We start from the raw sequence: 14537 nt of genomic DNA, 5'->3' as shown, positions 1-14537 counted from the left end.
GGAGGGTACATGTTTCTATGTTTAGATTTTGCTAGCTGCGTGCTCTTTTAGGGAAAATAAATTTTGAGAAAAAAAACCCTAGATCTATGAAAAATTCTAGATCTATGGAAAGCTTAATTTAGCAAATGTTTTGACACCATTTTAGACATACCATTTTCAAAACAAAATATCGCGATAAAAAATAATTACTTGTATGTAATATAAATAAATAATTTCATAATTTGTAATCAAAAATATCAAATGACACGAAATTTTGCATTGATTTTCTCTGCATTACTTTACAAAATACTTTGAAAATTTAACGAGAAATGTGGTGTGATTTTTAACTGTTCTACATTTTTGATGGAAAATACTCAAATTGTCACAAAATACCTTTTTTGGAATCAAATTTTCTTAATTTGCAAACTATTTGGGAGTGAAATGACGATAGATGTCGTGTAAATTTAAACTGTTTTACATTTTTTTATGAAAAATACTTAAATTTTCACAAAATATCGTATTTTTGTAGATACTCTTACTAGTTTTTATAAATTACAAAATTGGATTATTTTTTTCGCGAAATACCGCATTTATCGTGACATTTGAGTATTTGATATTTCTGGAGTTTTTTTAAAGAGCTTATTGGACCATTTTTTTTTAAACTAAGTTGTAAAGTGTGTAACATAGAGAAAATTACTAATATTGCAAACTATAAAAATCTGAGTTTTATGAAAAATACGATATTTTGTTAAAAGTTTAGTATTTTTTTTTTGTTAAAAATTTACAACAGGTAAAATTTACACGACTCTGAAACAGTATTTTGAAAAATACGGTATTTTGTGAAAATCTGAGTATTTTCAAAAATACGGCATTTTGTGAAATTTTGAGCATTTAAACACGACCCGTCGTCTTTTGTTACCCAAATTGCATATTATAAAAATCCTAGTATTTAAAAAAATATGGTTATTGTTGTTTCAGTATTTTTAGTATTTTGAATTGGAGATTTGGCGTGTTTTGACACTCAGATTTCATATTATAAGATAAGACAGTAATCTGAGTGCTAAAAAATGTATTTTGCATAAAAATTGTAAAACAGTGACAATTTACACGACGTAAGCCGTTGTTTGACATTATAAAAATGTGAGTTTTTTTTCGAGAAATATTTGTTAGCATGTGATTCTTTTGTTTAACGGAAAAATGCAATTTAGTGAAAATCATTTAAAAAAATCGCATTTAAGAGAATTTTAAGTAAAAAAAAAAATGTATTTTCATGAAAATTTTAGTTTTTTGCATTAAAATTTGTTGAACAGTGAAAATCTATATCAACTTTTGCTTCGTTTGAAACCTATATTGCAAATTAAGGAAATGTCAGTATTTTCGAAAAATATACGGCATTTCGCTAGAATTTCAAAACTTAAAACTAATAATTTTAACATAATCAAAATTTACTAAAAAAAATTCGCATTGTTTAAAACCTAAATTGCAAATTATAAATTTATTGATATTTTCAGTACTTGAGTACTTTTTGAGATACTACTTTATCAATAAAGTAGGATTTATTAAAACTATCAAAGTCTGGGATTTTTTCATGAGTTAGACTAATGTTAAGAACTCACTTTGAATGAGTTTTTGTTGGTTATGGCCGATAAAATTAAAATGTTTCGGTACAGTTGAATATTGGACATTTCCAAAGAAAAATGATTGCTTTTTTTTAATAAATTATAAAATTTAGCTATTTTGAAAATTCAAGAAAAATATGATCATTTAAAAAAATATTTTGTGGAATTTAAAAAAAAAATAAGAAATTAACCAAGTGAAATTTTTTGTTGCTTGTAAATATGTTTTTTTTAATAACCTTTGACATTATATGAAAATATATTAAAAACCCAATGATGCAAACTGTCTTCTTTGGAATTGGAAAATGTAAAAAAATGTTTAAAAATACAGAAATCAATAAAATTGTTTCACACCTATTAAAGATATCATTTCCGTTATCGCTGGCGATAATATCATCCCCCATGATGGTTATCGTTGCCACGTAAGGTTATCGCTGAGTTGCAGCTTCGGGGCTTTTGTTGATTTCAATAACCGCTAACGGTGTTGTGAAATAATAACTCTTTGTTTGACTTCTCAAAAATGTACGAAAAATATTGCATAAATTGCAAATAAAAACACGAAATTCCTACTAATGTTGGTTGATTTTATCTCGCTATAAATGCTTCTTTTCCTTACTTGGGACTAGACTATGTACCATTAATGTATATTTGTTAAACTTTGATTAGAGTGAATTAACAACTAGGTTATTTCTGTTACTGTAATTGTATATCATCATCCATTATAATAACTGCTCCTTTTGTGTCACGCAAACGCTTTTTAAAATTTATCTTCAACCCATTTGTAACGACGATTTCATATAACTCTCGGCTCATCCGTTAAAATTGTTCTCATTTAGTATATATGCTCCATCTTGCTCCTCGCTCCTCCTCCTCGATGTCGTTCAGTATAAAATCTCACTAATAGATGTCGCCGGAGGTTCGTTAGGCTCATGCTCATTGTTTCTTTTCGCTTCAGCGCTCGCAGCGACATCTCTCGTTCGGTTTCATTCGTTTTCGTTAAAGTTTTGGCTTCGTTTTGTTTATTTTTTCTTGCGTCAGTCTTCTTCTTCTTCTGCTTAGATCGCATTGTCCTCGACTTCGTCGTCCTCTTCGTCTTCCAGCTCTTCGACGTAGATCGGTGGCGGAAGGGTTCGGAGGTCGAACCCGCCGGAAGTGTCGCCACCGACGTCGGAGGCACTCACGTACGCACCACTCGGAGTGCCGCCGTGCTCAAGCTCGACGTACCGGTGGCGGTCGTGCTCCATGCGTCGGGCGTACGAGCACGCCGAAGAGGATTCGTTCTCGTAGTCGGACAGGAAGTCCGGGTAGGGGATTTCCACGTTCTTCTGGTAGCGAGAACTTCCGCCCATGGCGTGCTGGTAGCCGGCGGCGAAGCTGTCCTCGCTGGAGTAGCAAACGTCGTCCGAGAGGCCAGCTTTCGTCTCGGAACAACTGCCGCTTTCCGGCGTGTACTGAATGCCCGGGTATTCCGAGTCTGCCTCGTCCCGTTTGTTCTGGCGCTTGCGCTGGCGCACCGGTTTGACTGGGGGCGACGGAGTGTCCGACTTGTACAGGTTGGGGTTGGTAATGTGGCCGAGGCGGTCGTACCGTGGGAAGCCCATCTCGTCGACGTTTTCCATCATGTCCAGCCCCTCGAACTTGTTCGAGTAAGACGCACTTGGGTAGACTCCACCTCCGTTCTTGCTGTCCCGCTTGTCCTCCACGCGATACGCTTCGTCTTCGTAGTCTTCCGGAAGTTGCTCGAGTTCCTCCTCAAAGTCCGGATACCGGTGGTACTGCTGGTGATCGATCACGTCCGAACTGCCCGATTCCATCTCTGGGAAGTAACCTTCGGAGCATTCGGAACTTTCCTGGTGTTCGAGTGGTTTGCTGTCCAGGCGGCTCTTCTTCAGCGGGACGGTTCGCTTCTTGCGGTAGCCTCGCGAGCGAAGTTTGGGATCTTGCTGTCTAAAGTCCAGCGAGCTGTCCGTGTCGTTTCCACTGGGTGGACTCTTCGGAAGCAGATTGCGCGGAAGTGACGTCTTGCGAGGTGGCTTCTGAACCGGTGGCAGCTGGGAAGGCTGAATCGGAGGCGACTCCGAGCTTAAACTGCTCGAGTAGTACGGTGAACAGCGCACCAACTTCTCCGGCCGTGGGAACATGGGGGAGGAGTTGTCCGTGCTGGCCGTGGCTTCGCTACTGTGCGTGGTCGTCGTCGACGAGCTGCCCAGGTTCTCCTCGACGATCTTGTTCAGGTCGGACGAGACCAGGTGCTCGTGGAATGACTGGCTGTGTCGCATTTTCGACGATTTGTACTCACGAATTTGTGACTTGGACAGGGTTTTGTCGTCGTAGCTATGATGTTTGGATAGAGGCTTTTCGACCATCGGGATCGAACTGCTGGTCGAGGGAAGCGAATCTCCACGAGGTGGCTTCGAAGGTGGTGGGACCACAACTTTCTCGGAGAGGGGTTCCGACTCGGAGCAGTCTTGGCTCGCGTACCGCTGGGACATCATCTCCAGCGTGCGTCGCTTGCTAACGACGGCGGGTTCCGGTTCCGGTAGCGGCTGCTGATCTTGAGGTTTTGACGTCGACGGAAGCGGTTGTTGGAGGATCGGTTGCTGGTGGGGAATCACACGCTTCGGAGACTTTTCGATCATGTCGACGATCTTGGGTGGGATTCTTGCCGGTGCGCGTTCGGCTTGCCTCGGGATGAGGTCCGGAGGTGGTTGACGGAGTATTTCTTGTTCCGGTGTTGGGACCACTTCCGGCGGGAAAACGGCCAACTTTGGCTTTGGTTTCGCCGCGTGGACCGCTGGAAGATTCTTCTTCTCATCCAGCGGTACCTTTTTGATCACTTTCGGAGGTTTCAACGGGACATACTCGAACGTTGTTCTGGTTGATTTGGATTCGATGTGCTTCAAGGCTTCCGCTTGGGCAATCAGCGTATTGCTGCTGCTCGTGGACCACTCCGTGATGGTTTGGGCCATCTCCGTCAGCGTAAGCGTCGTGTCGTCACTCTTGGTGCCGGACGAGAACTTTTCCGTGTCCGAGTTGCTAAACGGTTCGTACTTGTGCGTGTCGGAGATGTTCTCCAGCGAGAACCGCTTGTTGTTCACGCTCGACAAGCTGCCACTCTTCTCGTCCAGACTCTCGGTCGACTTGTGGATCGAGCTCACGCTGCTCTTGGTGTGGTTGGACTTTTCGCTTTTGGCGTTACCCGAATGATTCGATACCGCCGACAGACTATCCGACCCCGACAGGTTCGCGTACTGCCGCACCGTATTCGTTCCGGTTGACCACTCAGAGATGCTAAGACCAATCGAAGTATCCTCCGAATGTGAACTGTGGGTGCAACGCTTTTGCTGCATCTTCACCGTACCATCGAGATCGGTTCCGAACGAGCTCGTCTCCTCTTCGGAGTGACTGCTGTGACTGCACTTTTTGCACGATTCGCTGCTCAGCCGACGGGGTTCCAGATTTCTTCGGACCGTATCCTCCATGTACGTGGTCGCGCACGAAGCCGACAGCAGGTCATCGATGGAGGTGTCCGAGTTGTTCGAGCTTCTCGAGAACTTTTGCTGAATCGAGTAATCACCGCTTGGCTTGGTATCGTCGGGGGAGATTTCGATCTTGACCGTGTCCGGTCCAAACACTTCATCGTTCAAGAAGAAGTCATCGTCGGTGATTGGACTCAAGTTCTGCGGGGATTTCGTCGGTTGCGATATAATGACCCTATCAGGTCCGGAATCCTTCAGAATACCTTGACCAGCGACATTCTTCTGACTGGAGCACACGTCAAACGTAGATCGCAAGCAGCTCGTGGCTCCCAACGTACTGCTCAGACAAGTGGCAGTTTCATACCCCTCATACGTAACCGGTTCCTCGATCGCAGACATCGAGAAGGCAGCACTCTCGTACGGAACTGCAGGCGGACTGATTTTCGCAGAAACATTGGACAAACTGTAATCCCGCTTGGGCGGCTCCGGCGCCTCATCCGGTACCTCCGCATAGTCCGGATCGGAATCATCGTCCGCGGTTGGTTCAGTGAACGATTCTACCATCACTTGGGTTGGATGCTGTGGTTCGCAAACCCTAAACGTCTGTACGCTCTCGATGACGGGCGTATCCAGCATGCTGGATGGTGGCGTTGGCCAGTTCTCCGATTCCTGGGATTGTCCAATAGATCCGGCCCATCTCGGGTACGGTTTGTCCGGATGTGGAGGAACAAAGTTGGGATCGTACCGTTCAATAGGTGTGCTATCGTATGGGATCTCTGGCAGTGGCCAATCTTCCGAATCCTGACTTCCTCCCGTCGACAGGCACTGAATGTGCGGTTTTTCCACAGCCTGCTTGCTGCTACTGTCTGTCAGTTGTTGCACGGCAAATCGTCCATTTTTCACCACATTGTTCTGGTAAATCTCCGAGAGCCGTTCGGCAGCTGCCGAGTCACACGGAATATCCGGCATCTCAGCGGACGTCCGCCGGTCCGCATCCGAGATGTACGCCGGGTTGGAGTTTGAGTGCAAATCCGAACTGAGACTTGCCTGATGTTCGCTTGAGATTGCGGATTCATCGTGTACGCTCAGATCTTCCAAGCTTGATTTTTCCGCTTCGTTCTCTTCGGCGCTAGATTTTTCCGAATTTGTGCTCCTCTCAGAGATCCTCGAAAGTGTTCGACCAACGGTGAATCCCGTTCCGTAGTTGATAATATCAACCGGATTAATGCTGATTCCAAGCGTCGACGTCATTTCCGGATAGCCAAAAGTGGTAGGGAAATCGTTCAGCTCATCCTGGAAGTCGGAATCACTCTCCTTCTGTTCATCCGGAGACGATTCTTTGTTCTCCGGTGGAGCCACCCGTTGAAGCTCGATCGTCTCCGTCGCAATATCAAAGCTTTCGTAACTCTCCTGATCGGGAGGTAGCCAGATCTCTTCCACGCTGGAACTACCGGAGCTCTCTATTGGGAACGGCTTCCAGGTGGACATTGCTTCCTTCTGTCCCAGATCTCCTTTGCGCTGAGCTGCACCCAGCGATCCGGAGCTGCTTTCGGTTTCGAACGACCCGAGCGATCCTTTCGACTCGAGGCTTGATTTGGACTCCAGCGAGCTGCGATCGCCGTTAGCACTCAACAGCTTCAGCGTTCCCGACTTGAGCTCTTCAGTTGTCTGCTGCTGCTGCTTTTCATTTGGTTGTGCAGTTCTGCACACCTTCTTATGAATAAGCGTCGTCCTCACCGGTTTGACTACCCGTGGTCTCTGAACTCCAGCTCCGTTATCCGAGCTGGACTCACTCTCCTCTCGTTGAAGTATTCTCGAGATGCGATCCTCTACCGTGTCCACATCCAGCTCTGATCCGGAATCAACCGGACACTGCTTCTCCAGCGTCGGAGATGTCTTCTTGACCGGTGTTTTAACCTCATCGGTTTCCTCCATCTTGAGCATAGCTTCTCTCAGCTCGTGGCACTTGATATGATCCATCGAATCCATGTCCTGCGATATGCCAAGCGGTCTGGCTATGGAACAACTTAAACTGGACTCCTCATCCAGTGATCCTTTGCCACGGGGAGTGCTTGAGTCGTGTCTAACCGGGCTGTTTTCATTTTCTCGACTGGATCCAGTGTCGGAGCTCCGCGATCGTTCGATAGACAACCGCAAGAAGTCTCCTCTGCGTTCGGACGCTTGCTTGGCTTCGGTATCCTCTGGCATCGTCTTCGCCGCTTCCTTTGTAGGAGATTTATCCTTTCTCTTCTTTTCCGGTATTTTTGGTAAAGGCCGATCGAAAGGCTTCGTATCGGGTGGTGAAGATTTGCTTGTTCTCTGAATGATTGTTACATCCGAAGTGGACACTTCCGATTCTGGCATGGCGATATCTCTGATATCCTCGATGGTAGCTTGCGTTTCAATCTTGCGCACTCCATCAGCTTCCTCCATCTCCGGTTGACCAATGCCATCGGTTCCCGTGTACTCTTCACTGGCGATCGTTACCCACGAAGTGGTCTCATCGCTTCTACTTCGCTCCAGAGCAAGTTTTCCCATGATTTCCTTCTTGTCCACTGGGCGCTCCTGAATCTCCTCTTCTTCGTCTTCCAATTCCTCCTCCAACGAGGGCTCTTCGTATTCGATGGTTGGAACACGCACCGGTATGTACAGCTCCTTCTGCAGTTCTGGTTTCATCTCACTAACCTCCGTAAGTGATTCTTCACTTTCTGCCTTCGACAGTGCCTTTTGATCTTCGTTGTCCGTCAATGTGCTGGTGGAGTCGAAGGTTCTCTCCTCCGAACGTCTCTTCATGAGATCCAGCGTACGTCTTTCCGAAATAATGTCCTGCATGTCAATCTCCCCGGTAAACTCATCCGGCTGGGACTGTGACCTGCGTTCGATTGCCGGTGTCTTGTCTTTACCATTCGTGAGATTGTTATCCAAACTTTTGCCCTTGTCAATGCGCTGCCGATCATCCACCGACTTGCTGTCACTGCTGTCCGTTGACTTGCGTTCCTTCTTCTTATGCTCTGGCTCCGCAGGCTCCGCCTTCGATCGATGCACGTCAACCTTGACAACCTCCTGCTTCCGTCGATGTGTGCTTCCCTCGGAATCGGGCGATGTCGTTTCCGCGTAGTTATCGATATAGTTTTGATCCAAACTGCGAGTCTTGTACTCGATGTCCAAGTACTGCGGCTCGGTTTTCTTCTCCAAACTCTTTGATTTGCCTTCGATCTTCTTGTGAACCACCGAACCCTCGATCTGTTGCTTCAGCTCTTGGCTCTTCGATAGCTTCGTGGGAGATTTGATGACGATACTGCTATCGTCCGCCCCGGATCGATCCGAATGGTCGTCAAACGATCTACCACGGTCGTCAAAGCTGCGACTAGCCTTATCCAACTTCTCAACACTCTTCTGATCCTCGAAACTGCGACTGATTTTCGCCAATCCACAATCGAGCTTGCGCGGTGCCTTCGCTATGAACACCAAATCTTCCGGCTTTGACTTGACCTCGGCATCGATGATGATCTTGTCCCCTTCGGTCTTGACGGATATCTTGTCCTCCGGTGTTGGGAACTGTGGCAGCTGATCGCTCACCGGACTCAACAAGTTGATCGTTTGCTTCATAGCCGACTCGTACAGCTTCTGCTGACGCTCTTTACGCCGAGCTCGTTCCAGCTCGGTTTCTTCGGTTGATTTCTTCTCCCTGCTTCCCAACCGCTTGAGTTCCATCTTTTCGAGCGACTTGGACTTTTCTTTGTTTCCTCTATTCTTGCCGATCGATTCCTGACTCTTGGTACGCATCATATCCGGTGAACTCTTCTTCAACTCATCCGAAGCTCGCCGCTTGGGCTGCGGAATCTTGTCCGAACCCTTCGGGCTGGTGGATTTGCACTTTTGCTTAACGGCCGTAGCTCCTCCCGTCGGAGTCTGAGTGCCGCTATCCGTTTTCTGGCGGGCCTTTCCAGTGCTCTCGACACTGCTTGCTCGACTGATCGCCGGGGACGTCTTGATCGAGCTGTTACCCGAGCTGAACGGTTCGAATTTGTACCGGGGGATTTCCAGAATGAGCTGATCTCCACTCTTGAGTTTTGTTTTTGTCTTTCGCTTTTCCTTGATTTTCACACCTTGCAGTTCGATTTTTTCGATGTACTTCAGTCGATCCAGCAGCTCCAACTCGTCGTCTTCGATTCGAACCAACTTTACCTCTTCGTCGATGGTTGACGTTTTCCTGGTGGACCTCGGATCCGTCACGACGATTGCATCCGCACAAGAGTGAACCGATTCGTCCTGCTCTTCCTCGATGGTTTGCTCCTTCTTTTGAAGCGATTTGACTTCCAGCACTTCAGCTTCCTCCTCGTCGTATCCGACCGTGTCGTCTTTCGAAGAGAACGCATTCATCGGCGGAAGCTTGTGCAGGGAGATTACCGGCGCGTCCAGGCTCTTGGCTCGCCGTCCCGACGTAGGCGATTCCAGCGTGGCTTTTTGGCGTTGAAGCGACGCAAATGCCGATCCTTCGCTAAGGTTTAGACGCGCATGGGCGAACAAGATCGGAGCGTGACCTTTGGAGCGCATCACGATCGACGAGTCGATCATCTCTTCGATCATTTTGGTGCGAGAGGGGGAGAGCTTCTTGGACGCGTCCCGTTTAAGCGTCTTCGTAAACCCCAGGTTGTCTTCGCGAGCGGTTTCGTACACTTCGTCGTCGGTGCGTTGCACCATTTCGGACGATTCAATGATCGGGGAGGGAATCTTCTCCAGTAAGTGGTATGCTTTGGTTGATTCCTCCTTCTTTGCTTCGTCTTCCGAGCTGGGGATTGAGAACGATCGTTCGGAGATTCTACGCAGCTCGGTGCTTGTCATCTGATGAGTGTTCAAGCTGGAAGCCGTGTTGTAACGACTTTCCAGTTCGGCTAGCTTCCGACACTGCGGTGGCGAGCCTTCGATCTCCGTCGAGCTCATCGTTTGTCCACGCGCCCAAGCGTTCGTGGCCATTCGACTTGACTCGTGCTTCAGGATGGGTTCGATCTCCTTGCGCGACTGTGGCGGTGAGAACTCAAGCTTTGTGGGCATGGCTTCCGCCGAACCGAACACGTCATCCGAGTCGATACTTTCGTCGTCCGACGAGAAGGACGTGATGCGGGTTTTGGCGTTCTTCTTGCCCTTGCCGGTTTTGGTCTTGACCGGTGCCATGCGTGGTTTGACCACCCGCTTGGGTACGGTCAGCTCGGTTTTCTTCTCAATCAGATACGGAAGCTCAACCGGCTTCGGTTCGAGCTTCTTCTGTGGGTTGCTATCGGTTCGGGAGCTCGTCGCTGAATCGCTCTCGATCTGGCTGAGCTTGCTGTTGAGTTGCTCCAGCATGAGCGGATCCATCTGCTTGGTGATGTCTCGTTTGGGGCTTGTGAAGGTGATTGTTTTGGCTGATTTGTCGACTTCCAGCGTGACGGGATCCACCTTGGACAGGTCGATGTTCTGGGTGAACAGGAAGCCCTGCCCGTTGTCGGTCGGTTCCAGCTCGTAGTCGTCTTGCTGCACGCGGAGCGTGTTCTCCTTCTGGGTGGCCATGTCCCTCATCTCGACTTTTGGGGATTTCGGAGATTTTGGGGACTTTGGACTCTTCGGAGATTTGGGACTTTTGGGTTTCGGGTAGCGATGCGGTTTGTCCTGCGCCGGCGATGGAGCCGTTCCGTTCATGATGTGCCGCTTGTGCAGCACGTACGGGATGTCGTCCTTGAAGACTTTTTGCGACCGGCGGTCGAACTCTTTGAAGAAGCTCGTCGGGACTTCGAACCCGTTGCGTGGGATTTCGATGGCCGGGGTGTTCATGTCGTAGCTTTGGGGTAGTTCGAAGTGACTGCCGTGGGTTCTGCACAGCGGTGGCGCGCTTGGGATTTGCTTGTACAGATACTCTTCCTCGCTGGAGTCGGCCGGGGTGAGGTCGATGGACTTTTGGTGCATGAGCGTGTACCGGCGGGAGTTCGGACCGAGTCGGGGTCGGTTGGCGAGTGAGTTCGGGTCGGATTTGGTCCGTTCGACGGTGGCGTGAGTGTACGTTAGGACACCTGGGATCGGGACGTCGAGGATCAGTTTGGGGTTGTACTCCTCAAAGTGTGTCTTGGCCATAAGTTCCTCCTTGCGGGTTTGCTTCGGCAGGATGTGCGGTGAGTCGATCTTTTGCTTGTCGAATTCGGACAGCAGTTCGGGGGTGAGCGGATAGTCCGGGCTGGTTTTCGATTTGGCTTCGACCATGATGGCCGTGGTTGGGGTTTCGTCGTTCATGCTGCTCGTCAGCGATTCGATCTTTTCCTTGTCGAAGCTGAAAATGTTTTCGCTGTCGGACTTTCGGCGGAAGGCCCGCGTTCGGTCGACCCGTTGCGTTTCGTTGCTGATGGTGGTGGGCAGTCCTTCGATCTCCTCCGGCCAGATGTGTGTCGCCTTCGGAGGTTGCTTCTCGATTGGTTTTGGCATCGCCTGAGGTCCTTGCTGCTGCGTGGCACCCGGCGAGGGGTCAGGCGATTTCTGGGCCGGATAGCTGCGTGCGTTCCGGTCAAGTTCGACGTTCTGCAACGAGATGGAGTGCACGTGCGAGGTGGTCGTCTTGGCGGTGGGCGGTTTCGGCTGTGCACTTGGGAACGTCGACGAGTAGATCTGGTTGTCGTAGAAGCTTGCGGCGGCCGCTTTGGGCGGAATCGAGGCAGCTTCGACGACGGCGATGTGCTCGTGAGAGTGGACCTTGGGACGGGAATAGATCTCGTCGGATTCCAGGTCTTCGAGGAGCCCGTTGATGGGCTGCTCGTTGGCGTCGTAATAGTCACTCTTGGAGTCTTGGCTCGAGTTGCGCGAGCTGCTGTCAAAGTGTTTGCTAAGGTATTTGGCCTTTTTGCTTGTGGTCGTTGGCATTTCGTAGTTCTTCGTGAGCATGATGTCCATCCCGAACGAGTCGCGCGAGTCTTGGCTTGAGGTACGCGAGTTGAACCCGGAGCCGGACTTGCTCTTGAGCGTTTCACGTGATTTCTTGTTACTGTCCGTGTGGTAGACGCTGTCCTTGGACTTTTTGCTCGAGTCACTGCTCTTGGACAGTTTGGACTCGTAGTAATCGCTGCGTGACTCCGGGCTGGACGTTCGCGAGCCTCCCATCGCTTTCTTGATCTGCTTGTAGAAGTTGCCGTCCGATTTGACGCACAGCTTCTCTCGTGGGAGATCGCGGGGATCTTCCATGAGGAAGATATCGTCTAGGTCGTCAATATCGGCGGCGGATTTGCACTTACCTTCCAGGCTGCTGCGGTACTTGGTGTACCGTGAGAGGTGCGCGTGAGAATGATGCTCGGAAATGCTTTCGTCATCGGTTGGGATGTAATTGCCGGAATCGAGCGAGCACGAGCGGGTGTGCGGTTCGGGACGAACGTTGCTGTAGATTTCGTTGTCGGAGCATTTTTCCAGCAGTTCGTAGCTATCGTGCGAGATGTCGTCCTGCGAGCCGTACTCAAAGTTGGAGTAGTAGTTGCCCTGGTGGCGCTTGTAGCCCGTGTGGTCGATGGTGTTGTACGTCGTGCCGGGATAGCTGGACGAGTACACCTTGCAGTCCGAGCCCAGGAACTCCTGGCTGACATCCATGGAGTGATTTTTCTGAACGTACATCGAGTGCCGCGAGTCGTCGTACCGCGTGACCGGACTGTCGATCCGGTCCGACGTGAGGAACTCGCGCTCGAGCATGGTAAAGTCGGGCCGTCCGCCGTACCCGTAGTCGAACAGTTCCTTGCACGAGGCGCTGCGCTGCCAGACGTCCTTTCCCATGCCGCCGTCAGCACGGAAGCCACGGAGATAGTCGTCCTCGTATTCCTCGTCGTACCCACTCTTGTACTGCACCGTCGAGTAGATGTTGGCGTTCGATAGCTCGTACTCGAGCCGCTCGGAAGAGGTCTTCTTGCTGTTCATGCCTTCGTCCTCCTCTTCGGAATTCTTGAGCAGCGTCGAGTAGTGCAGGTAATCGCTGGTGACCTTCGACGAGCTCGGGAGGTTGCTCAACGAGTGACCTGCACCGTAACCGCTGTATGACGAGTCCAGGGAGTCGATCTTGGACAGCTCGGAGGCGCGGGGCAGCGAGTGGGACGACCGCGGTTGTATCGGTGGTGGCGGGAGTGGATGCGACACCGAGTACCGCTCGTCATCGTCGGTGAGTCCGTTCTTGTGCGTTATGGTCGTGGCTAGCGAGTGCGAGTTTGGCGAATGGGAATAGTGCGGCTGGCTGTGGCTAAAGTAGTCCGACGTGTCGGAGTACCGATTGGCGCCGTAATATTCGTCGAAATGGGTTGAAGATGGTTGCGTTTGCTGCTGTTGGTACAGTTCTGCCGGGGAACCGTTGATGGCTGTGATGGCGACTACTGTCGTGCCATTGCTTAAATTGTAGTTTCTAATGGTATCGTCTATGAACTCGTCACTAAAGTGCTTCCCAGCGTGGAGTCCGCCGGTGCTAGCCTGAATTGGTAGTGGTTGTGCTTGTGGTTGCTGTTGTTTGTTGGTTTTACTCTTACGATTCACCGTCGCGTACAGATCGTCACTGACGACGGTATTGCCGGTCGTCGTGGCCGAGGTCGTCGTCGCCGGAACACCCGTCACCATCGCTTTGATTTGGGTGGCCGTCGCGTACCGGATGTCGATTTCGTCCTCGTCGTCAAGGTCTTCGTCGTCGTCATCCAGGTACGTCTGACGGATGGTGTTCTCGTCGATGACCTCGTCCATGATTTCCTCCTCATCCTCGGCGGCACTAGTGCTTCCGTCACCGGAAGCAGCACCAGTGATGGCGATCTGGACGGATCGCTGCTGTTGCTGCTGGTGCGGCTGCTTCCGGCGATAGAGATCGTTAATGTCCGAGTAGATGATGTTGTCGGCAATATCGTCCGACAGATCGGTCCCGGTACTGACCGACTTAGACATCGAATAGGTACTCGTATTGCTATAACGGACTAGTGTGGCATTGTGGGATTGAGAGCTGTTGGCTGCCAGCCCCGGGACCGCCCCCGGGTTGACCCCCGCCGAAGAGCGACGGGTGTGAGAGGCCAATATTGCCAGTGCCGGGGCCGGCGATATAACACTCTCCCGGCTGGTGGAGGAGACCGTTGTTGTTGTTTCCCCCATAGAACTGCTGCGATCCGCCGGTTGGCCCAGCGGCCCGGCTGAGGCCCGACGCTGCTGCTGCTGCTGCTGCAGCTGCTGCGGCGTGGAATATCTGGGGTTGCGATGAATGTAGCTGGGGGACATAGTGGCATAGAGGCGGTGGCTCGGACCTACCTCGCCGCGATTTGAAGGAGGGGGGGTGGGAAAGACATGGTCACATCGGTGGTCTCAATTCACAGTTTCGTGTATCAACGCAAGAAACAGGGCGAACAACTCAAATCGTGACAGTGATGAATAACCAACCAAATATCGATGTTCAAAATCAGAAACCAAAAAAAAACCCAAAATAAACGAAACACGTAAC

General features: G+C 49.9%; 1 protein-coding gene across 4 annotated transcripts in view; it reads right to left on the bottom strand.

The window, feature by feature from the left end:
* LOC6048766 (FERM, ARHGEF and pleckstrin domain-containing protein 1) overlaps positions 1-14537 on the bottom strand; it is a 132495-nt gene that overhangs the window by 3769 nt on the left and 114189 nt on the right. For 2 of the 4 annotated variants that reach the window (XM_038263010.1, XM_038263011.1), the window contains exon 10: positions 1364-14343. The exons of 1 other annotated variant lie outside the window; for it this stretch is intronic. In XM_038263010.1, coding sequence (XP_038118938.1) covers positions 2651-14343 — 11693 coding nt within the window. In that variant the 3' untranslated portion in view covers positions 1364-2650. Of the gene's footprint in view, positions 1-1363; positions 14344-14537 lie in introns of those variants that run through there. One more of the 4 variants, XM_038263012.1, reaches the window with a different exon arrangement.

This window comes from Culex quinquefasciatus, chromosome 3 (genome assembly GCF_015732765.1).
Source record: "Culex quinquefasciatus strain JHB chromosome 3, VPISU_Cqui_1.0_pri_paternal, whole genome shotgun sequence".
In the NCBI taxonomy this organism is placed as follows: domain Eukaryota; kingdom Metazoa; phylum Arthropoda; class Insecta; order Diptera; family Culicidae; genus Culex; species Culex quinquefasciatus.
Note: the sequence above shows the minus strand (reverse complement) of the source record. Positions and strands in the feature narration are given on the sequence as shown.